The sequence below is a fragment of the Gobius niger genome (assembly GCF_951799975.1).
Source record: "Gobius niger genome assembly, chromosome: 21".
NCBI classification, from domain to species: Eukaryota; Metazoa; Chordata; class Actinopteri; order Gobiiformes; family Gobiidae; genus Gobius; species Gobius niger.
The window spans coordinates 7,367,130-7,393,130 of NC_136872.1; the positions used below are offsets into that span (position 1 = coordinate 7,367,130).

Here is a 26,001-nt window from a genome sequence, read left to right on the forward strand (position 1 = left end):
CGCGTCGCCTGCGTTGTTTACTGCCATGTGCCCCACCAGTGCGCGGGCGTTGGGGTTGGCCCGCTTGTCCAGCAGCAGTTTGGTGACCCGGTAGTGGCCACAGTGAGCGGCCACGTGCAGAGCCGTCAGGTAGTCCAGCGTGACGTCGTCCACAGGCGCCTTGTGCTGCAGCAGGTGTTTGACGCACTCCACGTGGTCGCCCTGCGCCGCCATGTGGAGAGGGGACAGACCGTTCTGCAGACACGGGGAAATGTGTGTCAGCACATGATGGTGACTTCTCATTTAGCTGCACTACAATACAAGAATGAACTTGCTGTTGGGGAGTGTAGGGTAATGACTACTTCCTGTCCACATTTTAATGTCAATCAGTAATTAAAACTTAGATAACTGTCAATCCAAACATGTTTCATATCTAATCAACAATCTATTTTACATATTGTAAGTGATTATTAGCCACATGCATGTTTTCTGCCATTAACTGTTTAAATATTTATTTATATCAACAAGACGCCACTAACTCTCTACCAGAGTAAACGAGGACAGGAAACAGGAAGTTTAGCATCATGTCACAATGTACCGTGCATAAATGGGGTCAAATGGAACAAATGGAGCAACAAACCATTAAAAACAATGTATCTGATCTTGAATGGTCTGCAGTCCTACACATGGCCTCAAAATGAATTGTGTGACTGAAACATGGATACACAGAGTTAGATTTGACCCACCTTGGTCCTGGCCAGCAGGGGGGCTCCCCTCTCCAGCAGCAGTTCCACAGCTGTGTCGTGTCCACTTCGAGCCGCACAGTGCAGAGGAGTCAGACCGTCCTGAACAGTAAACAGATCGTGTTAGTCATAAATGACAGTGTAACTGTAGAAAAACACCAGCACAGATGCTTCATTGTTCTGTTTGTAGTTTCTGAGGCTGCGTTGCTCACCCTGGTTTTTGCATCGATCTGAGAGCCTCTGTCCAGAAGGAGGCGCACCATGTTTGTGTTCCCGCGCTTTGAGGCCACATGAAGAGGAGTGATACCATTCTGCAACCGGCAAATATAAACAAGATAAAATAAAGATTATGATGAATAGGTTTGTTCATGACATTACTTCATATACACTGAAGCTGTAATGGATACACCTATTATTTAGTCTCGCTGCTGGTAGTGAAAACTCACTCTGTGAATCACCCTAGGTTTAGTCAAATATTGTTTTGCAGCTCTCTGCGCAATTATTCAGGAAAGGCGGAGGTGACAATGTGGCTATTTTTAACCACCAGCCCGGTTAAATATAGCACCTCTAAAGCACTTGTTTATGGGCTGCTGTAGATAAAAGCTACAATCATCCAAATGTCTAACACTTGCAAATATTTGCATGCAAATGCATGTTTGGTTTTCATTTCAACAATACAAATAAGGCAATACCGTTCAAACGGTTACATCACAACCCGCTCAACTGCTTTTCTAAGCAGGATAGACCTATTTTGTCACAATGTTATGGAAATTGTGACCCTCTTGCCATCAGAAAATGAATCTCATCACACGATTTTTCCAATTTTGCAGCACAATTTTGCAGAGGTAACTAACCCTCGCTGGCCTTTTCATCATGTTAAATAAGTCTGATCATTCTCCTGTCACACCAGGCATGAACAATGGCACACAGGCTATTTTTGGCACATAGTTCAATTATGAAACATTCTGATTCTTGTTTTAAACTTCACCAAGATTGAGTTGAAAAAGTTTGTCTGATCAAAGTAAAGAGCTGCTTTTGTCAACGTACCAATACTGTACCTATCTAATATTTTAGCTGATTGAAATGACTTTTCCTCCTGTGATAATGCTGGGTGAGGTGACAGAAACCAGGCTGGTTTTCGTAAGGTACATTTTAGAAACCTCGTATATTAATGAGGGCCGACTTTGATTGACTGGCCGTTAACATCAGAGCTGTTGTGACCGAACTACACGCCGCACAAGGGCCGATTCTACAGTGAAGGTCCCGCCCTTATGCCCCTTTTAGGAACATGGGTAGGCGGAGTCTGTAAATCCAGCATGGATTCCCTTTCGAACGTGGTCATTAACTTAAACGGGGAGGAGTGAGCCGACATTGTGTACAGTCTATGGTTGTTGCCTGGTTACAAAGAAGTAACATGTAATCCGACTACATCTCACCCTCGCCGTGAAGTCAACCGCCGCTCCTCTGTTCAGCAAAAGCGTGGCCACGTTCACGTTCCCGTAGTGCGCCGCGATGTGCAGGGGGGTGAATCCACTCTACAGCAACAACAACAACATAAACAAAAAAAATGGAAAGAAATATAGAAGATTAGACTCTGCGCTTATTTCCTGCTCCGGCGTTGATAAATTGCCCCTAGCATGCAGCCGTCAAGCATCACAGGTTTACACCAAAACTGAAAGAAAAACACCATGGAAATAATAACAAGCACTCGTCGGTTGGTTTGCATCGCCCAACCGCAACTCAAAACCTCCCATCATGCAGTCACAACACAGGAACAAAGTCCAGAAAGTTGGCTTTACAAAACTGAAAGAAAAAAAAAGCTTAAAACGTAAAATGTAAAAAAAAAAAAAATCGAAGACGACGTACAGTACACACAGACGAAAAACGGACAACACCGGCTAACCCTAAAACCACCAAAAAACACGGCGAGAAAACACTGTTGATTTGTGGAGACAGCTAAGAGCACTATGTCGACTGTACGTCAGAGAGGTTTCGGTTAGGAATGAGGTACGATGACGAGAAAGAAGTTAGGATAAAAAAGTTGCAGAAGGAAGAAGGAAAAAAAGGAGCATGGAGTTTGCTTGAAAGTTGCTGTTGCCCTTACCTTGCCGTTCTGTGAGAGATGGTCCGACACAGTGTGAGAGAGGTGTGTACAAGAGTGTGAGGATACAGAGACTGACGAGATGGACTCAGTCAAAACAGTCAAAACAAAGCTCCAGAATGAGGCAAAGTAACGTTAGCGGAGGATGCGGGCATGCCTAAGAGACCTCGTGTTTGGAAACGGCCAAGTTCAGGTCAGGGCCTGTCACAATAATCCGATTTCTGAGTCAGTTCTGTGAGTCACGTGACAAAAACGCCACCACCGCGATATTGGATTACGTCAAACTGAACTGAAAATGTTTTACTGTCACAGAGAGGCACCGGGAATTACTACTAGAGGTCGATATTTGGGGATTTTACAGCCGATCCAGCACAGATACAAGCCGATATCTTCAGAAAGTGATGGAGCCTACCAGTTTTTATGCATTGGAAAGAGCAAAGTAGGGGCTTTAGAAAATTTTGATTCCTCCTACAACGTGTTAAGCCTCAGGGGAAGAGAGAAACATCGCGATGACAATTGGTTAGCTACAAGTTTAAGCAATACTAAGTAACTTGTTTATAATAAATCCTTTCCGTAGTCCCTTTGGGGGTAATACAAGTGTTAATGGGATGATTGGAGGGTCTTTCATCTCCCCCTGTGATTCTGGCCAGAAAACCACAATTGCAACTTGACTGCCACCGGACCGGAGCAACCAATACACACGAATAGAATCCCGAAGATGAAGCTAACAGGCTAACGGGCAGAGCTAACTGCGGGCTAGCGCCACTTAAACAGTATTTACAGCCAGGTTTGAGCGGAAAAAAATGATTTCCTTTGTGTAATTGGATGTGCAATATCCCTCTCTCACTTCGCATTTTTTGTCAGAGTAGTATTTACTCTCACGGACAAATAATGAGTTAAAAAATCGAAACTTGCTACGACACCTGCAGTTGCGCTTATGGCCTCTAGGGTCAAGAGTTACTTAGTACTGCTTTAAATACGAGTTAAATTTCAGTGAATATGGACATGCTGTTTGTCATTTTGAAGCTGAGAACTGGGAGAATTCAATCGTAAATGTATTTTTGATCGCCGCACAAAATGCCGCGGCTAGCAACAGCATGCTAATGCCAACGCAGCAAACCGATGCTAATGGAAACGAATCAAGACTGGGACAGAAACTATGATTGAATCACCTAAAGTAATAGAATAGAATCGGCCACAGCTGGAGCGGCCAAGTATTAATGTTTTCACAGGATTAGATATTTGGAAAAATCGGTCCAAAAAATATCGGCCGCGCACATCGGCGTCGGCCAATAAATATCTAAATATCGTCAAAATTCGTCATCGGCCTTAGAAAAACCCATAGCGGTCGACCTCTAATTATTACAACTACGGAGTACTGCACAAAATACAGCAATAATTCAAGTGTCAAAAACTCTTTATATTATTGCGCTGATTACTTCCCCAATATATCGGACTTCAAAATGTATTATCGTGACAGGCCCTATAGTTCTACTGCCAGGTTACCGTGGCATGCTACTCATTAGAAAGGCATAATAAAAGTGATGCATTCAAGTTACATTTCGAAATACAGTGTTTACGAGGTTAGTAGGAGAATTGCTCAAGTGATTCTGAAAAGCTGATATATCATTTCTAACTAGAGGGTTTAGAAATCAATTTACGGCGAGTCATGCACAAGAACACACTGATATACATTCATATATCACAGACAGTACAATGTACATTCATAACTCAGAAGGAAAGAAAAAAATGAGACAGTTTAGAAAAAGGAGCACCAAATTCATCAGAAGCATGAAGTTTGTAAATGCACCGAGGGGTCACAGATGACAAAGAAAGTCTGAACCAAACGAGGAAAAGGAAAGAGCGGAAACACAAGTTGTGAAAGAATCGGTAACAGTAAGCGTGAGTATAAGTGCAGGACACGGATGCGGTCGCTCCTGTGGTCGCCGAGGCAACGTAAAGAGTGGGGGGGGGGGGGGGGGGGGAGTGAGTGGCTCGAGTCGTGCAGAGCTGTGGAGAGGTGAGGACAGAGGAGGTGGGGGACGGGGGGGGACAGCACAGTGTTAGTGAATACCTCAGTCGTCCTATTGACCATCATCTGGAGCGGGAGGATGAGGAGGAGGAGGAGGAGGAGGAGGAGGAGGAAGGAGGAGGAGAAGGCAGGTCAGTCGGCTGCACCAACATGGCGGCGCACACTGCACACTGGCTCAAGTCATGTGGCTCTTTTACACTCACAAACGCATTCACTACGACTACAACGGCATGATGGGAAACGTATCCACAGATTTGTACGTTTTTTTTGGGGGGGGGGGGCATTGTCCGAAATGTTGCAAATGCTGGCATGGCAAAGTATTCTTTAAGGCGAGGCACAACAGGTGAAAACGTTTTTTTTTTTTTTTCAAAGTAGTAGGAAATATTGAGATCTTAAAGGGACTAGAAGCAGGTTAGTCATTTTTATACTCACTACTGCCACCTCAGGTCTTATGCGTAACTGCAGCTTCCATATTAAGCTCGTGCATGACGGCACTTCAGACCTGAATTAACAACTTTCTGAGTGACAATGCAGGATTTTGGAGGCAGTTGGGACATGGCTGGAACATGTAGGGGCAGGAAAATACTTAATTTGAACATTTTTAAACTCTGTATAGTCCCTTTAAGCTTGTTTTTATCTCGGTTTTTATGTCAGAGTAATAAAAAGACCAAACTCACCCTTTACTATGCTCATTTGATGATGTTTTGTCCCCTAGAGCAGTGGTTCCCAATCTTTGAGGCATTCATTTAAACTCCGAGTACCCCCTAACTCAAAGATCCTGCCAATATTTTAACAAAGTGAATAACTAAACATAGAGTACTCAGTATTTAGTGGAGTTTTATGTTCAAAATATAGCTAAACACTCTAAAAGTCAAAGCTTTTACTGAAAAAACATCATTAGAACTAACTTTTCTTTGAAAGTAATATGGAAATTCTATTCAGTTTCCTTTTTTCTTTTTTCTTTTTTTTAACTCAGGCAATTCCAAATACCCCCCTGCCAAGAGTTCAAGGTCCCCGTACCCCTGGTTGGGAAACACTGTCCTAGCAAGTCAGATATGTACCTGAAATCACTACAACAACGCATATTCATCCATAAATATCGACATGTTTGGCATCCACATGTTCAAGATGACACTGTAATCCAAATATTTATCCATTATTTAGATTTTGCAGTGGAAACTATGGGCAACTTAAGCCGTTATTATGTGTAAAATTCCTTTTTTTAAATATATTTATATGAAAACGGAACAACTGAAAACTTGAAATGCAGTTTTCTCAGTCATATTTTTATGAGTAATATACAACAACAGTTTCAAATTGATATCTTTAAATTGACATATTCACCTGCAGTGTCTCGCTTTAAATTTGTCAACAGCATTTGACCCATCCTTCAATGTTTTGGGGTCATGGGGAAACAAGCAAATATCCAACAAGTTGAACCAGAATATTTGGATCTAAATATGGAAATAGATCAAGTTCATTCGATGAAAACAAAAACAATCTTTCGTCATGAGTCGTGAGTATAGTTTAGTCTGTAGTATGTCATTATATTTACACTAATGCGTTAATCTTATATACCTTATTATCTACACAAGCCACATCACTTAGACTCCAGTGCATCCAAACACAGAGTTCGAATGCATCTCACAACAAACCCGAGATACAGTGAAGGAAAAACTGAAATGCTTTAAATGTACAAAAGAAAATTGCAAAAAGAAAATCAGACTTAATACATAATAGTATAGAAATAAGTGGAGGGGTGTGAATACTTTCTACTATACACCCCCCTCCCGTCACTGACAGTAATGAAACCCCCCCCGTTGTACATGCAGCCTGGGACCGGTCCGCCATACAACCTGCAGACAGTGGCACACTCCATGCAGTGGACACTTAAGACAGCGGTGCAGCGGGAGGAGGGAGAGAACACACAGGGTTAGTAGCACAAACGTGACGGGACACGCGCACACACGGAGACGGGGCGGGGGGCAGGGGGCCGGGGGACGGGGGGGTTGGACAGAGGAGACACGAATGGACGTCAACACAGTGGCAGCGGGAACCAATCTGTGTCTGGATACTTTAACGGGGACGCACAGAATGTGACACCGGCCAAACACCGTTGAAAACATGGAGGCTATACAGGCACAGTACTGTCTGAAGCACTGAAGCTATGGGCAAATCTGTTGACAGGAGGTGGCAATGTTCATTACTTTACACCAGGAGGAGGACCTGAGTTCAAATTCATCGAGGTCCAGTTTGAAAAAAAAACAAAATATAATGTTTCGGAACATACAGGGTCTATTTAGCCTCTGTTAAATCAGATTATAATGACTGTGGGATACTTTGAAAATAATTAATTGAATAATGTGAATGTAAAATGACACAATGTTGCTAATGCAGTGGTGTTTCTCCTGTTTGTGCAGCCCTGCTTAGACCTGGTTTAGTGCTCTTTTTTTTTTTACCTGCACTATTTGTTTAAAGCGGAACTTAGTGACTTGTTTACCTTTAATAAATCTTTTTCGTAGTCCCACAGTAATACAAGTGTTGATGGGATGCTTGGGGGTCTCTCATCTCGCCCTGGTGTCTCTGGCAAGAAAACTACGCTTGCAACTTTCCCTGCACCGAGCCGGAGACCCAATACACACTAATAGAAGCACAGGGAAAAGAAGCTAACAGGCTAACGGGCAAAGCTGACTGTGGGCTAGCGCCACTTAAACAGTGTTTACAGGCAATTACAGCCAAGTTTGAGTGAAAAAAAAAGATCTCCTTTCACTAACTGGGTTGTGGCACAATGTACAATATCCCTCTCTTCCTTTGTCTTTTCTGTCAGCGTAGTATTTACTCTCACGGACAATTAATGAGTAAAAAACCGCAACGTGCTACGACACCTGCAGTGGCGCTTATGGCCTCTAGGGGCAAGAGTTACTTAGTTCTGCTTTAATTAGATCATTGGTTTTAAAACCTTCAGTCAAGTCTCATCTGCTGCAGAGAGAAACAGAAAGTCCCCGCAGTTCCTTTACAGTCGGGTCCAAAGTTCGGATCCAAAGTCTGGGTCCAGACGAGTTGGTGTCCGCCTTTCCATGACCTCTGCTTTTTGCTTATCGCAACTGAAAGCAAACTAGGAAGGACCCAACTGCGGGGGAATATTTAAATCACACCATAGCATCCAAAGACAACAAAAACTTTAGCATTTCACATTTTAAAAATATCCTTGGGTTTATTATTTTTGGAATGTATTACAAATCCCAGAATACTGAGCGGGTTTGGAGTTGCAAACACCCACGCTAGCACCAGATGAATGAAATTAAAGACCTATTTCAAAACACCAGTACAACTTACGAAGCTCAGAATTCTAGTGTCTGTAAACAAACAAAATAAAAAACTGGTACCGCCTCTTTAAACGCAGGCAAGCTTTCGGTTTCCCTTCAGCTGATGTTACTGAAATAGGCTGAGACCTCACTTATGTCACTGCTCAAATCGTGTGCCCTCCAGAAAACATATCCAGACAGAGATGTTCTTGTTAAACAGTGAAACTCGTTGGTCATCTATACCCGCGGTGGCTTCTGCAGATACATCTCCATACTTCATCACATTTGATCAGACACAGTTCATGAGCACATCACGGTCACAGACACGTCCTCGGGAGTGGAAGCCGTACCTTGGACTGGACGTCGGCGTTGTGGTCGTTCTGGAGCAGCAGCGCGGCCGACTTGGTGTCGTCTTTGCGCGCGGCGATGTGCAGAGCGGGCAGGCGCACCTTCCCCTTGGTGTCGTTCTCCAGCAGGACGGACACCACCTGGTTGTGGCCCTGCTGCAGGGCGATGGCCAGCGGGGTGAAGCCGTCCTGCAGGCGTACCGAAAGAAACATGCTTTAAATTCATATCTAGAAATCACTTATTTTCCTCCTCTCTCTTACTATTTTTCATGTTTACACAAATTCTAAGTCCTTTGGTGAAAACGAGCAGGCAGTGAGCACAAAAACGGAGACGGTCTCATCAAAATGCGCTGAAACTTCCAAAGATCAGCGGCAGAAGCAAGGCGGTGGGCGGAAAATGTCCTGCCAAGTTTAACCTTTCAAAACTTTACACAGCTCCCGACGAGAATATAAAACAAGTCTTCAAAAAAAAAAAAAAAAAACGTGTGCGTGGGCTTTCCCCCGCTCGGTACCTCGGTGGCCGTGCTCTGGTTGCCTCCGTTCTCCAGCAGGTAGCGCACCACGTCCAGATGGTTCTCCTGGGCGGCCATGTACAGCGGGGTGAACCCATTCTGCGGGGAAAAACACACACACACATCAGAACAGGGCTGTTGCGTGAAGTTTAGCTTCCCGGTGCAAAATGCTTCAGGATTAGCATGAATTTAAAAAGATGGATGAATTGAATAAATACCGCACATTAGCAAAGCACGAGAGAGCTCACCTGCGACTGTGAGTTGATGTCTGCCCCTCGTTTGACCAGAGTCTTCACCACTTCCCCTTGACCCGCCAGTGACGCTATGTGCAGGGCTGTGTTTCCTTTCTGCATTCAAACACACAACAAAATATGGGATTAAAACCATTACTACATAAACTCCTCTTTCCTCTCTTCTTTGTTATTAAACCGTCCAGCCCGTGTGGAACTCGCCACTGACACTAATCCGAGTAGATCACAGGGCGCACTCTAAAAGCATGTGTTGGATTCTGGGCTTGAGCCAGAGGGCTGTAAACCTGTCCTACAGTAACGTCTAATGACTTACGCACTATGTGAGTGTGTGGATCGTCTTCCTATAGTGCTCTACTTTCAGCTCCTCGCCGTAGGTCAAATGCTCTTCAGGATCATGTGAATGACCTACAGCCATTCAAAACTCATTTTAAGGGGTATTGGAATGAACTGTTGTATTTGAGGTTAAAAGGTTTCTACAGGTGGCAGCAAGTCAAATTGAATGTTTTTTAATGCCTAAATATCATATTTTTAATGCCACAAATGCAAAAGATTCTTGTTAGATTTCATTTCATAAGATGTGTAAACATTTAATCAGACAAGCAAAACTTATATCACCTTTCTACACCTGATCCCGTAAGACCTCAGAAGCTAAGAAGGGCCTGGTCGGTTGCTGAATGTAGTGAGTGAGTGGTTGGTGGTGGTCGGAGGGGCTGATAGTGCAGACTAGTCGGCTCACTTCTGCCAATCTACCCCAGGTCACAGATGTAGACTGGCAGAAGTGAGCCTACCTGAATGAATGTAAAGCGCCTTTGGGTGTCCAGAAAATCGCTATATAAAACCAATGTTTTTAGTTGTCGTTGTTCTTAATGCTTTTTATTATTGTCCCGTGGAAACCCTGGGCTCATCAAGGGCCTAAACGCGTACGTCTGAAAGGTCAAACGATAGGAACGTTGGCTGTTGGTTCGCACGAGCCAGCCACAGTTCTCCCAGAAGTTCTCCCTAACTCCAACAATCAGAAAAAACACCAAAGCAAAATTGGGGTGGGGCAGGTCACAAATTTGTCTTGGGGCGGGTCAAAAAAGACCTTTTTGGACATGTATATTCAATTCAGTCCCTTGTTTTCATCTATACTAGATCTTCATGGGTCAACAAAAGAGACAACATGTATTTTTAATAGAATATTGACCAGTTAGCAATGATCGCAAAACAGCCCACAAAATATGTATCTGTGTGTGTCTATAGACGTCTTCAAAACTGTCCTACTTTTAATCGGTGCCATGGGATCAGTAGAAGTGTTGTACCTTAGTGGCTGAGTCCACGGAGGCGCCCCTCTCCAGCAGCTCCTGGACCAGGTCCATGTGGCCCTCTTTGGCCGCCAGGTGCAGAGCGTTGAGTCCATTCTGGAAAACAACAAGGTCCTGGTCACGAAGAGCCGAGTAGAAACAGTTCAGCAAAACCCTAGTAATCAACAGAAGTGTAAAAATATAAATGAATAATAATATAGTAGTTGATCTATAGTTAATTGATCTGCTTTCAAAAGAGGATGATCTCAAATCAGTCTGGAATGACCTTGCAAGACAGTACTCAGAATGACACATTTAAAAATCAGTGAAAACGAGCTTTCACTTTCAGTTAACGCCATGCTGGTAAGTCGACGGCGCTGATGAACACACTGCTGGATGAAAACCTTCTAGAATCCCCATCTCCTGCAGCACGAAGAGCGCAGAGCTGAGTCATTCTACGAGGCCATATTTAGAAAAAGCGCGAGTCCGTGCAGCGCCCCTCGAGGCCGTCTCCTACCCCCACCCCCGACGGCCCGTCTCGTCTCCCTGGGGGGGTCTGCGTGATGTAAACTGCACACCTGAGCGGGCCACGCAGCACATCGCAGCTGCATCAGCGGCAGAGGGGAGCTGAGGACTCCGGCCGGCGGCGGTGCAAAGTACAAACACTAGTCACTTTGCATATACTGTAACCATTAAACTCCTTCCCCGGTTATCGTAGTCTCATTAGCGGACCGCGAGGTGCTCAACCAATCACGGCGTAGTAGTCTGGTCTATAAATAGGGACGTGCCTTCCATTCTTACAGAGCGATCTATCTAGAGAGCCACGTCTATAAATTATGCACTACAGAACATGGGAGTAGCACCTGGACTAAAGATTTGAGGTCACTAACACAGTTTTATTTGGCATGTGAAATATCAAATGAATGTACGGCATCCACTGGGGGTGACACAAATTCCCACGAGAACGAGACGAGGTTTGGATATCATTTGTAATAATAAACAAAGATGAAATATTTCGTTTTACTGAATGAAATGAAAAAGCCCCTTTAAGCCGTCTACAGTGAGTATATTGGATGCAGCGCTGTAAAATAACAGATATATCCACAATATTCTACTCGAAAAATCTTGATCTAGATCTTGTGGCTTTTAAATCTAATAAGATCTTGTGGCACGAAATAAGCAAAAAAGGGTTTGAAATAGGCAAAAGGGAATAAAGGAATCGCTCATATTATAACAAGCTATTTACAAATCGGTTTTGTGACAGATTCCTGGATGCCAAAATCTGAATTTGTTTTTCATTCGACAAGGTAAATCTTGCGATATTTGAATCTATTATGCTTTACAAAAACAATTAGCTTTTCTAGTACTACCTACTTACATTCTGACAGCAAAAAAAACACAGCTTTATCACAGGAACTTGACATAATGATAGTACGACGCTGTCCTTACTGGGAGCATGTGCATTAGGTGACTCCTTCCACTGGTTTCACTAAACTTGGTTAAGGCAGGAAGACAAACTACTTCCCCACGATATAACACCCCATAGGCTCGCGCTGCTGGTCACCACGGCAACAGATACTTTTAGAAGAGCAACAGCACACCCGTCCCTAGCACGCCACCGGAATACAGAGTTAAACCTAGATCCGTCCGTCTCTTCACCCTATCGGCTCTGTGTATGCATACATTTTCCTGCCTATAACACTCGGCATTCATGTGACTTTACGTGTAGCCTCCAAGGACACGTTCTTCTCTATCCATAACCTGCTCCCTCGTTCTGTCAGCCCACAGTGAGAGCATCCACAAGCCTGCATTAGCCTAACCGTCAGCCTTTACAAATGTGCTGGAATCTCATCGGGCCCGGCCTCTTATTGGTGTCAGTGAAACGCACATTAGGTACACATCTCTGTGGATTTACCTCACTATTCATTTTTTAAAATATTGGTTAAACGGAGCATTGTATTTACAGTAACTAGGTGTCAAAGATGCAGGGTTGTTTCTCGTTGATTCCCGCTTTTAGCCACAGACATCTAGAAAATAATGAATTAGCTGCGTGCGTGACCTCTGGCAGAAAGATGCTTGAAACTACAGTTTAACCTGGTCCATTTAACATCATAGAGCTGCTCAAATGTTTTAAAATTGATTTAAAGCCATACTATTGGTGAAAACAGCGTCTTTACTGCTAACAAGCTCGCCTTTCCTCAGATCTGACTCGTCTCCATGGAGATGCTGCTTCTTTGAAAGGACTACACACAGCCAAGCAGTAAATGCACTATACCTGTTTTTTGTTGCTAGTAATGGAGCAAATTTGGTTTTGTCCTCCTTTAGTATATTGTAAACTCAGGCATGTGTGTGGGAAAAACACTGTGCATCTAATCATTGTGTTTTATACATTTCATGAACCCGAAAAGTGAGTCTGCAAGTTGTGAAATGTGCCTATAAACACGTCCCTGGGAAGAATTGGGATGCAGCAGATAAGTAAAAAAAAAAAGTCAGGAATAAGTTTGGACCACAACTAACTTTTTAATTTAGTGGTTTCCTCTTTCATTTTTGGTAATTAAAGCAGAACTAAGTAACTTGTTGCCTCAATAAATCCTTTCCGTAGTCCCTCTGGGGGTAATACAAGTGTTGGTCTCTGGCCAGAAAACCATAAGAGCAACTTTGCTGCCTCCGAGTAGGAGTCACCAATACACACTAATGGAATCACGAAGAAGAAGCTAACAGGCTAACGGCTAGCTAGCTACAGGCTTGCGCCACTTAAACAGTGTTTACAGCCAAGTTTGTGGGGGGAAAGAATGGTCTCCATTGTGTAATTGAATGTACAATATCCCTCTCTCCCTTTGTCTTTTCTGTCAGTGTAGTATTTAATCTCACAGACAATTAATTAAAGTTAAAAAAAACATGCTACGACACCGGCAGTGGCGTTTATGGCCTCTACGGGCATGAACGTAATAATAGAGTGGGTGACCTTTTTTTGTGTTGCCTTGTGTTACCAAACTATCGGCACATAGCTGATCACTGGCATCATCGCGAAATTTAAGCTTATCTTGGGATAAAGCAGCATAAAACCTGGAATGTTCCGCAGTATGGCTTTAATGTGGCTGCCATTTTGGATTCCTTTCTAACCTTAAAATAACAATAGCAAGACCAACCATTCATTTTTGCTACTATTGAAAACAGTTTTTAGGCCTTGTTTCCCTATAGATACCATCTATACCTAAAGATACCATTATACGTTTAAATGCGGATTTAAAAAACAGCCCTATCTGAATAAGAATTGCACGACACACGGCCCTCATTTGTCACTCTCGTGCCCTCTGCGCTCGTCATTTGACCTACAGTACATGTCGAACGGGGACTGATGTGTTTGCTGCCAGCGGTAGCTTTTTCTGCTCCTCAGAGGTCCGTTTTGTTGGATCAGAAAAATCGATGTGACTGGAGGTTCCCCAGCAGCCGTCAGCAGTAGGTCAGTGGGCCTCGCGTGCTCCATCACAGTAATGGAACTACTATAGTCCTCCGAGTCTCTTCTGCAGGAGAGCTCATTGATTTATACGCTCCTCGCCACGGACTTCTACAGTGAGTTCAGAGTTTTCAAAATTTAAATGATGATCTATCTATATAACCCCCTGTGTGTGTGTGTAAAAGATTGAAACATGGAGTGCGGAGCCAAATCAAGCTTCAAATACAAAGAAATATCTTGTTACAGTCATTTTGAATTGTTAGTTTTGTCACAAACGCACCCTTAACATACCAAACGTCTTAACATTCCAAATCTTTCTGGAGGAATTGCTACTTCTGAGTTAACAATTGCTCAAAATATGCATAATACAAAGGTCTAGCCAACACTATATGGCAAATGGATTTCACTCTACTACAGCATAAAAAAAGAATAGCTAAATAACCTTTCAGAAAGTCCATGACTTTCTCTAGCGTTTTATTGCAGAAACCCACGATTAAAGACTGGCTGTTTGCTGTTCATACCACAACAACTGAACTGACCATATGGTGTGCGGAGCTGTGTGGGAGACGGAGCAACTTGTTCTAAGGACCTCGACCCCAGTACTTAGCATCACATCAGCATAGAAACACTTCTTCCTTGTGCAAATCTTGCCCAATCCGTCATCTATTATCAACAACATAGTGTCGTCAATAGCGCCACTGCTCTCACATGATTTGACATGTAGCAGATGAACCCGGGGCATGATGTGACTGTAGTGTTGACGGCTGACTCCATCCTTCACCTCTGGGGCTGGAATGCTAATGAGCTCAGAAAGGGGACAGATAATGACTGGGCCTAAAATAAGACACACACGCACCACTTCGCTGCACAAATGCACAGTCACCCTATAGAGTGTTGTAGAGTGTGTATTTCTCTACCGAATATAGAACAAGATCCGTTTGATTTAACGTCAGTGCCAGGAAGAGAATATTAGCGACTAGATATTAGCATTGGAAGCAATTAGCTCAACATAGACTGCATGCTACCACTGCTACACTATATCTTTTCAACATAGACTAGCAAACAACAAGCTAATAGAATAAAAAGTTGTATAAATTGTTGGTACATTCTATGGAGCTTCTTACATTTGCTCCATGACTTTTTGGAGTATTTTGATTTGTTGTTGAAACTTAAGTAAGAGTGCGTATACGTTTGTTAAGTGTGACGTCACGACTTCCGCTTCCGGGTACTAGCAGACCGGCAAATATGCGAGAAAAACCCCATTAAAAACTCTTAATAACAACCATCAATATTTCGGAAACTCAACGGGGAGTTACTGAAGCTACTTATTCTCAGACTCATTAGCCAAACATGCCGCATCTAATGCTAAAAAGTAATATTTACTAAAGTCACTACTTCCGGGGTTAGCGTAGCTGCTGTACCGTTAGCATTCATCTCCGCTAACCCGGATATAGCGATTTTGGTAAATATTACTTTTTTAGCATTTTTGGCTAATGGGCCTGATAAATAAGTATGTTCAGCAACTCTCTGTTGAGTTTCAGAAATATTGATTGGTTTAATTGTGGTATTAAAGAGTTTTTTGTAGTTTCTCGCACATCTGTGAACCCGGAAGTAGAGCTGTGACGGCACCACTTAACAAACGTATATAGTCTTGTAGAGTGTGTATTTTTGCGCCAAATATAGAACAAGATACGTATGATTTAACGTCAGTGCTAGGAAGAGAATATTAGCGACAAGATATTAGCATTGGAAGCCACTAGCACAACGTAGACTTCATGCTACCACTACTACAAACTATACTCGCTATATATTTTCAACATAGACTAACAAACAACAACCTAATAGAATAAAAAGTTGTACAAATTTGGAGTATTTTGAATTGTTATTGAAATAAAGTCGAAACTTAAGAAAATTGAGTATGTCTTCTTCCACCTGTGATTGTGCTGAATTATGGGTAACTGAGTTCCACACCTGATTACACGTGCCGATGTCCACTCCGCCTTTCAGGAACTCCAAAACTTTGTCGACGTTCCCTGCTCTGGCTGCCCGCAGGAAACTGGTGTTACTGTCCGACTGCAAAAGACACAAATACAACATGGTCATGAGTGATGTCCAACTTTATGATGCAGATGAAAAAAGTGGGTTCACATTGAAAAGCGCTAAGCTACTTTTACGTATAATATCGCAATTTCCCTGACCCTTTTCTCCCAATGTTTACAAAGAATTCAAAGTAATTCCGTATTGGTCCTCAGCAGTATGCCTATCACGTACTGCCCGAGCATTAAGTTTGTTCTGTGCAGTGGCTATAAAATGTGTCCCCTCTTGACGAAGGACATGTCCCGTTCAAGGATGCTGATAGAGCTGCGCTTGGAACTGGCCCAGCTCAGAGAAGTGAGAGAAGCGGAGGAGAGTGATTCAGCAATTCTCCTCTCGACACCCAAACTAAGCTCTGGCTAGCTGACAGAGTAATGGAAGCTAGCTGCTTAACACAATGTCTTTTCATCGATGTTGGAGGTTAGAAAGATTTTAAGGATGGTCAAAAAACAAAATGATACAACATGCTAACATGCTAACAGCACAATGTCTTTTCATCGATGTTGGAGGTTAGACAGGTTTTAAGGATGGTGAATAAACAAAATGCTACAACATGCTAACAACACTCTCTTAGACATATCTATAATTCAGAGGTAACAAAACAAATTAATAATTTGAGTTTTTTCTTGACACAGCCCATAACCAAATCTGCACTAAAAATATATCTTGCCACAACAAATATTTGCAGAGTACATCAACATTCAAGGTGGAAGGCTAATCCTTAGTTAGCAACATATTTTTTTTTACATTAAGAGGCCTTAAAGGGACTATACAGAGTTTAAAATGCTGTATTTTCCTCCCCCTACATGTTCCAGCCATGTCCACAGATGTAGAATGAGCCGAGACCTGTTCACCACAACTGCCTCTAAAATCCTGCACTGTCACTCAGAAAGCTGTTACTTGGGGTCCGAATTGCCGCCATGCACGAGCTTAATATAGAAGCTGCAGTTACGCATATGGCCAGCGGTGGCAGTAGTGAGTATAAAATGACCAACTTGCATCCAGTCCCTTTAATGTATCTATTTATATTTATTTTTGTATATGATATTCACAGACATTAACAGAAAAAAGCATATTATGAACATATATAAAAGTGGAAGTAGCACTAAAGCTAAAAACAACTAGCTAGTTGCAAGCTAATGTTGTAAACAATACCGGGTCACTCCTCTGTGACACATGGTTATCAACAGAAAGCTAGGGATGGGTTTGGAAAGTTAAAAATACAGTAGGGGAAGAAAGTATATGGGAAACTGACCAAATACTTTTTTCCCCCCACTGTATGTTTGAACTACAATTATAACTTAAAACGAAGTCAAATACATTTTTAATAGTACACGGCTTTCCAACACCATGTTTTGACGCCTGTTGGGACACGAGAAGGGACAAAAGGCACCTACTTGTTTATCCCGGCTCAAATAATAATGAAGTAGCATACAGTACTGTAGGCACTGAGAAAGTATTGTTCATGTACAGATGTTAGTAAATAAAGTGAAAGTAGTGGTATTGTCCCACAATTCGAAAGTCAGCCCAACTCTTGTCTCGTGATCTGAAGAGGCTCGCTAGGTTACTTGTCCCGACATTTTGCCCTCGCAGTGTTGAAAGATGGACAAAATACACAAAACTCCAGTTGGCATCTTAGTATCGTGCCAACAGAAATGTCCGACGCTGTAGTTTTATGTCCCTCCTTCAGATCATACAGCACTGACATTGTTTGCCCTCACAGCTGTGCACAAAGCCCTCATTACTACCTTGACTGTTGTGCCCAATGCCATCCTCACATTCCTCCATAGTCATTACATTATACACGACCTGCGCCTAATCGTCTTCCTGCGCCGTCTCCATGGCGACGCAGGCACCACCGACGAGCGGGGCTTTCAGTGGAGAGCACTATGACAGAAAGGCAGAAATGTGCCTGGAACTGTCCTGCAGCAATTGTTTCATAACTCTTAGGAAGATGAGTCGCTTTGCCATTGATGGGAAAAGCAGCAGAAAGGCTTTAGTGTCTTTGTGTTTGGAAATGTTCGCCGCCATTCGAAGTACTATGAAGGACATATACAAGTATCTGTGTCGTGGTTTGGAGGTGCGAAGGTGGAATGAGGACCCAGATGCAATCAGCCAACCAAAATACTGAAAATACATTTAATGGACGATTCCAAGGACAAAAATGCAAAAAAACAAAAACTCACAAAACTGAACCGACAATGATCCAACAAAGACAAGGGAAACCAGAGGGGTCTGAATACACAAGGAACAGGGAACAGGTGAAGCACATTAGGGCGGGGCAGGTGATCAACAAAAGGGGAAGCAAAGCAAAATCACAAGGAAAGAACAGACAAGTCAAAATAAAACACTAAGGACAAGAACACCAAGCAAAATCAAGGGGGAACTGAACATGACAGACAGAACCGTGACAATCTGTGTCCTCAACTCAAGAAAGAGTCGATGCACTGTACCACTGTATCACAACTCCTTCAGGGTAACATACAGTATTGACTTGAAGAGTAATTGAAAACACTGTTTTTGGGTGTTTTGAAAGTCTGTTGTCTGTATGAAAAAAAACAAACATCATCTGTTATGATGAATGAACGAGAATGAACTAGAACTCGCCAAATGCCTGATCTCGTCTGATCGTAAAGGCTATTATTACTATTGTGTGTAGCAGTAGCAAGATTCGGGTTGTGTAATTATCCATCCATCCATTTTCTTCCGCTTTATCCGGGGCCGGGTCGCGGGGGCAGCAGTCTCAGCAGAGATGCCCAAACTTCCCGGTCCACACACACCTCCTCCAGCTGTTCTGGGGGGACCCCGAGGCGACACCAGGCCAGCTCGGAGACATAGTCCCACCACCGTGTCCTGGGCCTTCCACGAGGCCTTGTCCCACTAGGACATGCCTGGAATACTTCCCGCGGGAGGCGACCAGGAGACAGATGCACTAGCCACCTCAGCTGGCTCCTTTCGACGTGAAGGAGCAGCGACTCTACTCCGAGCTCCTCCCGGGTAACTGAGCTCCTCACCTGATCTCGGAGGGTGCGCCCAGCCACCCTGCGAAGGAAACTCATTTCGGCCGCTTGTATTCACGATCTTGTCCTTTTGGTCATTACCCAAATCTCATGACCATAGGTGAGGGTGGGAACGTAGATCGATCGGTAAATCGCTGTGTAATTAATCAAAATTCAATTACAATCATTATTATTACACTAACTGATTAAAAAAATGATGCTATTGAGAAAAAAAGATGAACATACAACTTTCCAAAACGCTAATGCATGGCACGCCCTAATGCCCCTTTCAAAGCATGCCCTCAGATTCTATGGCAATTCGTAAATATCTGTTCATCAGTCGCCCACTGATGGGGGAAACCGGGGCACTTGGAGGAAGCTCGTCCCGACACAGGCAGAGAAACATAACATGCAAACTCCATGTGCCACAACAGCGCTGACCACTTTACCACCAAGTATAGCAGTGGTAGCTTTTACATCATAAACAAATAAGAAGACATTACTGAAAGAGATGATGTCGTCCTAATAGACTACTGGTTAATATGATTTGATGGTAATATAATGCCTGGACCATTAAGGCACGTGTCTAGACAGATGTAATCAAATCTGCCAGCCGTGACAAAGCCCAGCCCGGCCGCTCCTCCGACGCCAACACATTACATCAAACATTCATTTAGTTAGTCTCAAAGAAGTCCATCAATAATTGAAAACATCCGCTCAGTCAGTAACCAGTGCCGAGGCTGGGAGCATCCGCACCCCTCCCTGTTACCACGGAGACAAGCACTGCCCTCTCTGGAGGTCACCATGACGACGGGAGTCCGGGCTTCAGCTACAGGACCTGGGAGTAACTACAGAAACAAACTAACACGAGCAATACTATCGCTTACGTGCAAAGAAAAACAACGAATATATTAAACACACGGCGCGCACTTTTCTCAAGAGACTCAAGGACAAGGCGGGTAATATATTTGAAGAAGTGGATAACATTTGTGTAGCAGAACCTTGAGCAAATATGCTAAGATGCTAGGCCTCACTACTGCAAGAACAAAAAGTTACTTCTTGAGCTTACTGCAATATGTTCGCCTTAACACTATGGACCATAATTCTTTCTTTGAAGTGGCTACCAATGTAACTAGCTAGTAGAATTCATTTCAGTCTGTTATATCCTGTATAATGCCCAAATGTTGGTTGACTGCTGAACTGCTCAGTCTAATTTTAAGCAAAATTTTGAATGAACAACTTGAAGCTGGAGGCAATTCTGTCCCGAACTGCCCCATATTTCCACAATGATACATTCCGGGGTATTTTCTGCTGCATGTTCTATTCCTAGTTGTGCGGATGAAAAAATATGATGTGTTAACAAGCAATCGTGCATCTCCCGTCGGTGAGGCTTGTGTTTGTGTGAGCGGTTGATATTAAAAGCCTCCTTGGTTTGCCATCTGTTACTCAATAAAGCACCACAGTTTCTCAAACAGGACACTTGAGAAAATAAAACCAGCAAGTGGCAATCAGCGGCTTAAAGCTGTTTATCTAATAAATGGGCAGCCGTTTTCCAGTGGTACCACAGGGCCAGTGTATTGATGCACATACAGTATATTTAACACATCCATCTGAGTCAAACCACTGGCATGGAGCAAACTCTGGCAAAACCTATTTGAATCTACATTTCATGCTAGGAGGCGCGCTCAAACTTCCAACATCTTGCTTGGCGCTGAAGCAAAACGCATGTCTTTGATCAGGTCACTTGAGGAAGCCTCCGCAGCACGCTAAGTGAAGGATATTTTAGCCACGCGAGCCCAGCAGCGTTAGGGCATGCTGTCCGAGTCATTAGCCGGACTTTCAAATTAGCATCAAGAGTCCACACTCCACTGTCTGGGACGCTTTAGGAGCAAGAATGTCACACGGGCCTTTAAAGGGAGAGGAGAGGGACCGACGGCCGGCCCAGAGCAACGGAGCAACACGCTAACACACAACACGCTAGCACAGACTCACCCTATCATGTCCCATATACAGCACAGAGGAGTAACGCTGGCGCACATGTCACTTCAAAGTTACCTCAAGTTATACTCACTAGGCACAGGATTTTGAAGAACTGCTTGGTCGTTACCTATTCTATCTAGTCAGTATGTTTACCTAAGTTAAAGTACTGAAGTATTTGCAGTGGAAAATACTTAAATATGCAAAATGAAAAGTATTACTGGTACTCAGTTTAGATGAGTAAAAAACTTGGCTTCAAAAACACAAATATTGTGCTCAAATTCACTTCCTATATGGCAACGCAACAGGGATAAACCTTCCTGTACACCCGCACAGCGCCACCTACTGTTCTGAAGTGTGCATTTTAAGGCTTTCTTCGGAGCAAAAGAAGTAGAAGTTCTTATCACAAATATTACTCAAGTAAAGCACAGATCCTCAAAAACAATACAAAAGTATAGTACTTAAGAAACAGACTTCTTAACTGACCACCTCTGCTAAACACAAGTATATTATGAAGCACATGATGATGATAGTAGCAGTTCTAAACCAGACTTTTGCCACTACAAGATATGTTAACAAGTCTGACAAGGCTATACATAGAATACATGGCCATAAATTCAAAAACCTGTTTCCAAAAAGTCAAAGTTCAAGACAGTATAACTTCATAGCACAAGTAAAGAAACCTTTGTGGACCAATAGCCTAGACTACACTGTGTACCTGTCAGTACGGCTCTTACCAGCATTACAGGAGGCTGCAGCGGGTAATGCTCCTCACAGTAGTACTCCGGAAAGGCATCCGGGTCCAGGTTGGAAAGGCTGGTGGCAGCCTTCAGGCCCTTGTCTGTGCCGCACACCTTACACATGGCAGTGTTCCCCATACTGCAGGTGCTAGGCCTATCCCATTAGAATGCAATGAATCTAAGTGCTTCTAATCACCGCGCTAATCCTCTGCGCAAACTTCCGCAACCCCTCCCCCTAAAAACCTGAATGCCACCATCCAGGGGAGACCAGATCTGCCCTCGAAGCACTCACTTCTCCTGGTCTTCCCAGACTAAACTGTCCCGTCACTGTATCCCAGGGCTTCCTCAATTCCCACTCGCCTACCATTGACCAACATCTCCAGCTCGCCCCCCCACCACCGCCTCGCTCCCCAGCTATTTTTACACCCACCAGCTCAGATATGCCTGTGGAGAGCGGGGAGGGTGGTGGGCAAAGGCCAGCGTGCCAAAACAGGAAGGGGGAGGAGCTTGTGTTCAGTTTGCACATTACTCGGATATCAATATTCAGGATAACTGAATATGAAGGATGAAAAAGCTTTGTGGAGGATCATAAAAGTATTGACAGGTATGGTGAAAGATCTACTGCATACAGCGCTATATACTCCAGCGTCGGTACAACTTTAAGAGGCCAAACATTGACCCCTGTGGAACCCCACTGTTAAATTATCCTTTACATCATTTCTTGAAGTTTAACTGGAAACAAATGAACGCTAATATAAATGTTAGGCTTGTACAAACGTGTGATCATTCAACAAAACCAACTCAAAGCCATTAAAATTATTTACAACAACCAAAACATGTGGTCCCCTGTGCCACTGTGCCACTGTACACAGAAGCTCATTACACAACCTTTGCTAAATGTCTTCACCCAGGCAACTAACTAGCACATGACATACAACACCTGCTTGCTAAATATGCATTGCTACCCCACACGGACTGTTTACAAATGTTAGCTTGATCCTGGTGAAACACAAGTAGTTCATGATAACATTTTCTCTGTTTATGAAAGACAGTCCCAATGCTATTTCTATATAGCATCCGGTATCTCCCTCGTGGCTTGTCGTAGCTAGTTTACAAATCAGCGTCTCAATGTTTTGCTAAAGCGGATATGTGTCGGCTGTAGCCCAGAGCACAGGCCTATTGATTTATTTGTAGCTAATGCAAATTAAAGTCAGACAGACCTTTTCACAGCAGTTTGTTGCTTCAACAAGCTAATGCTAACGCGCCTTTTCTTCTGTTTATGGTCATATCTGTTTGGACCGGAGCCCTGTGTTTTTGTCAAGGATGTAATGCATGCATTCCCTTTGAGGGCTCGCACAATACTCTAACTGTGCAAAATATCACTCAAACCATTCTCATTCATAGAATACATTAGCGTAGGGAGAGAACCGTCTTTTGTGAAGAAAACCACATGAAACCGGCAGAGATTTTAGATGTGGAAGGGTCATAATCTGAGAGAATCTTTGGAACATTATTTGACCATGCAAAAACACGCACAGATTGATGTCTAGAGGTGGATGGTAACACGACTGCTATCCTTAAAAAAATCATTTCTACCCTCATTATGTAATGGAAGGATGAACAACATATTGATGATTATAAATAGTAGATCTTCAAAAATCTTGTGGAGCATCAAATTCTATACTACTGTTTTAGAAAAATAGAACATTACAGACACTTTCTGCCATTATGACAGGGCTTGAAGTAAAAGTCTGTGCTTATGGTTTCACACAAAGCTGGACTTATTAACTTGAGCTATCATTATACTACACCTTTTGGATTTACAGCAGAAAATGTGAGTAACGTAGATAATAAATGATGTGTTGTTGTGCATTACAGAATTGGATTACATGCAGAGTGTAAATCATGCAACAAATTACATGGACGAGCTAAGGTTGTGATAAGAAGCTCTGATCAACAACATGCGTTCACAAGTCATGGTTAAATCATTGTAGAGCTCATAGGTGTCCAACTTTTACTTATTGGTTTGGTTATGCACGTGTAAGCTGAGAAGAATGTCCTCCCCCTTTGAAAATACATTTCTCCAAGTGGTCAGATTTCACAGACAGGCAGAGAGATCACAAACTGGCTGCAAAGTACTTCCAACATAGGTGTCAGGATGGCACCCAAAACATATTTGAATCCCTCCAAGACCATCCCTTACGGTTGTGGCATGGCCTGAGTACACTTTAAAATGAAGCAGCCTCGCCACGCTTACAAACCTTTGAGCTTCATTAACCTTCTCTAGCTCTAATTCACTTTGTGTCTTGTCCGATACCCGCTCTCATCCAATTACGCAGGCAGATGCGCCCAAACTCATTTGTTTACACGGTCGAAGAAAAGGTTCCTATATACACTTCGGATCCCATTACCCTTATGACTTTTCTGTCTCTCTCGGCAGATTCCGAGGCCCCTCCCATGCCACTGCGTAATCCACCAGTTGGGGCAGACGTACACAACAAACCATTTAATCTCGGATCCGCCATATGGCCCGCTGCTGGGGGGAGGAGGGGTATGGAGGAAAACCCACTTGTACGTGTTTAAATTCTGGCAGATAACATGGGCGTTTGCCTGTCCTGGCTACCACTGGAGTCTAGAGTCCATGTTTATATGCATTCCTGTGAGATACTCCACATTAGCAAGTGCAGGTCTGAGGGTGACCTTTGTTGTTGTGAGGCAAAACCGCTAACGATCCGGCCAGTGTGCATCCCAGACCTCTGCTGGCAATCTTCAAATGGATTATTTATAGCCCCGGTATAGTCAGAGGAATGAATCATACGAGCTCAAAGGGAATTTTAAACAGTGGCTGTGGCTTTCCTTGACATTGTTAATGTAAAAATGCTAATTTGGTGTACACAGTGACCAAGTGAAAAGACAAGTTTGCTTAGTGTTATATGTATGTCTGGGAAGTTTGTAGATAGAGCTATGATAGAGCTTTTTTCTTGTATTGGCAACAACTTGTTAGATTGAACAATGGCTGATCGTCAACTCAGTGTGCGACAAAGACTTTGTGATCACTATTCACATGGTGTCTCCTGTCCCACTCCCCCTCGGGAGTGCCTGTCTAGATCGAACGGAGGAACCCTGCATTCTGGAATCTGAGGACTGGACTGTCTGTGATCTTGGTGATGGATCCTTCGGCCCTGGGTCTCTATAGCCTGTCCGTCCATGGGAGTGGATCTCTCCTTCTGTGGTTCTCCCCAAGGTTTCTCTTTTCTCCTGCCGGGTTTTTGAGTTTTTCCTTGCCGTGCTGGAGAGTCTAAGGACGGGGGACGCCCACGCTGCTCGTCGCTACCTCCTGGACTCACCTGAACTTTTAATTGTCATATTTATTGCTCTGTTTTATTGCCTTAATGTTTGGTGCAGCCCTGTGAGGCGACTTCTGTTGTGATATTGGGCTATACAAAACCATTAAACTTAAACTTGAACTTGAAACTGGATCAGGGTATCTGCAGAGTTGGACAAGTCAAATTTAAGACGTTTTAAGACCTTTTTAAGATTACAAAATCTCAAAAATAAGACATGTTTTTGAATGCGCAATATATAAATGGACTGTAAAGAAAATCACCCCCACAAAAATCCAAATGTCAAACTGTTGTTTTTGATTTCACAGTGGGATGTACAAATGTAAGAACTTAATATTTCACATTAGGCATTTTAACAACCATTCAAGTTTTAACATCCTTAACCCATAATAAGAATATTGAGATTGAATAATTACTCACAATTATCGACTGAATGAAAGAAAACAACAGATATTTAGTTTTTGTATTTAAAATGCTTTGTAATACTTGAGCTGTAAACATTCACTGTTTCTAAAAATAAAAGCAGCTTTTCCACTCGTTTGCATAGAACAAAACACTGTCAACTTTACAATTAATGAATTATCATAATTAGTTTAATTATGTTAATATTAGGCCAGAATCTAGTCTAGGTTTTATGTTTTCTAAACTTCTTTGTCAGATGTTTTGATGAACAAACTGAGAAACGTGTTTCTAAAGTAACAGGACTCGAGTTTGTGCTTTCACTTTCCTTCTGTCACTGAGCAGAGGAGCGTTAGCTTTGTGTTTCCATCCTGAGCCAGTTGGGGCGGGGGTTTCCGAACATTTGGACTAAATTGTGCGCAAATAATTGGGTCGTTG

The 26,001-nt window shown here is 43.1% G+C and overlaps 1 protein-coding gene across 12 annotated transcripts in view; it reads right to left on the bottom strand.

Moving 5' to 3' along the window:
* Positions 1-26,001, bottom strand: part of ank2b (ankyrin 2b, neuronal) — a 154,599-nt gene that overhangs the window by 41,241 nt on the left and 87,357 nt on the right. For 10 of the 12 annotated variants that reach the window (XM_079579542.1, XM_079579543.1, XM_079579541.1 and 7 more), the window contains exons 2-11: positions 15,982-16,083; positions 10,572-10,670; positions 9,268-9,366; positions 9,020-9,118; positions 8,511-8,696; positions 4,898-4,921; positions 2,159-2,257; positions 935-1,033; positions 726-824; positions 37-234 (exon numbers count right to left, since the gene is read on the bottom strand). In XM_079579542.1, the coding sequence (XP_079435668.1) occupies positions 37-234; positions 726-824; positions 935-1,033; positions 2,159-2,257; positions 4,898-4,921; positions 8,511-8,696; positions 9,020-9,118; positions 9,268-9,366; positions 10,572-10,670; positions 15,982-16,083 (1,104 nt within the window). Of the gene's footprint in view, positions 1-36; positions 235-725; positions 825-934; positions 1,034-2,158; positions 2,258-2,826; positions 2,984-4,897; positions 4,922-8,510; positions 8,697-9,019; positions 9,119-9,267; positions 9,367-10,571; positions 10,671-15,981; positions 16,084-26,001 lie in introns of those variants that run through there. The other 2 variants (XM_079579540.1, XM_079579546.1) reach the window with 2 other exon arrangements.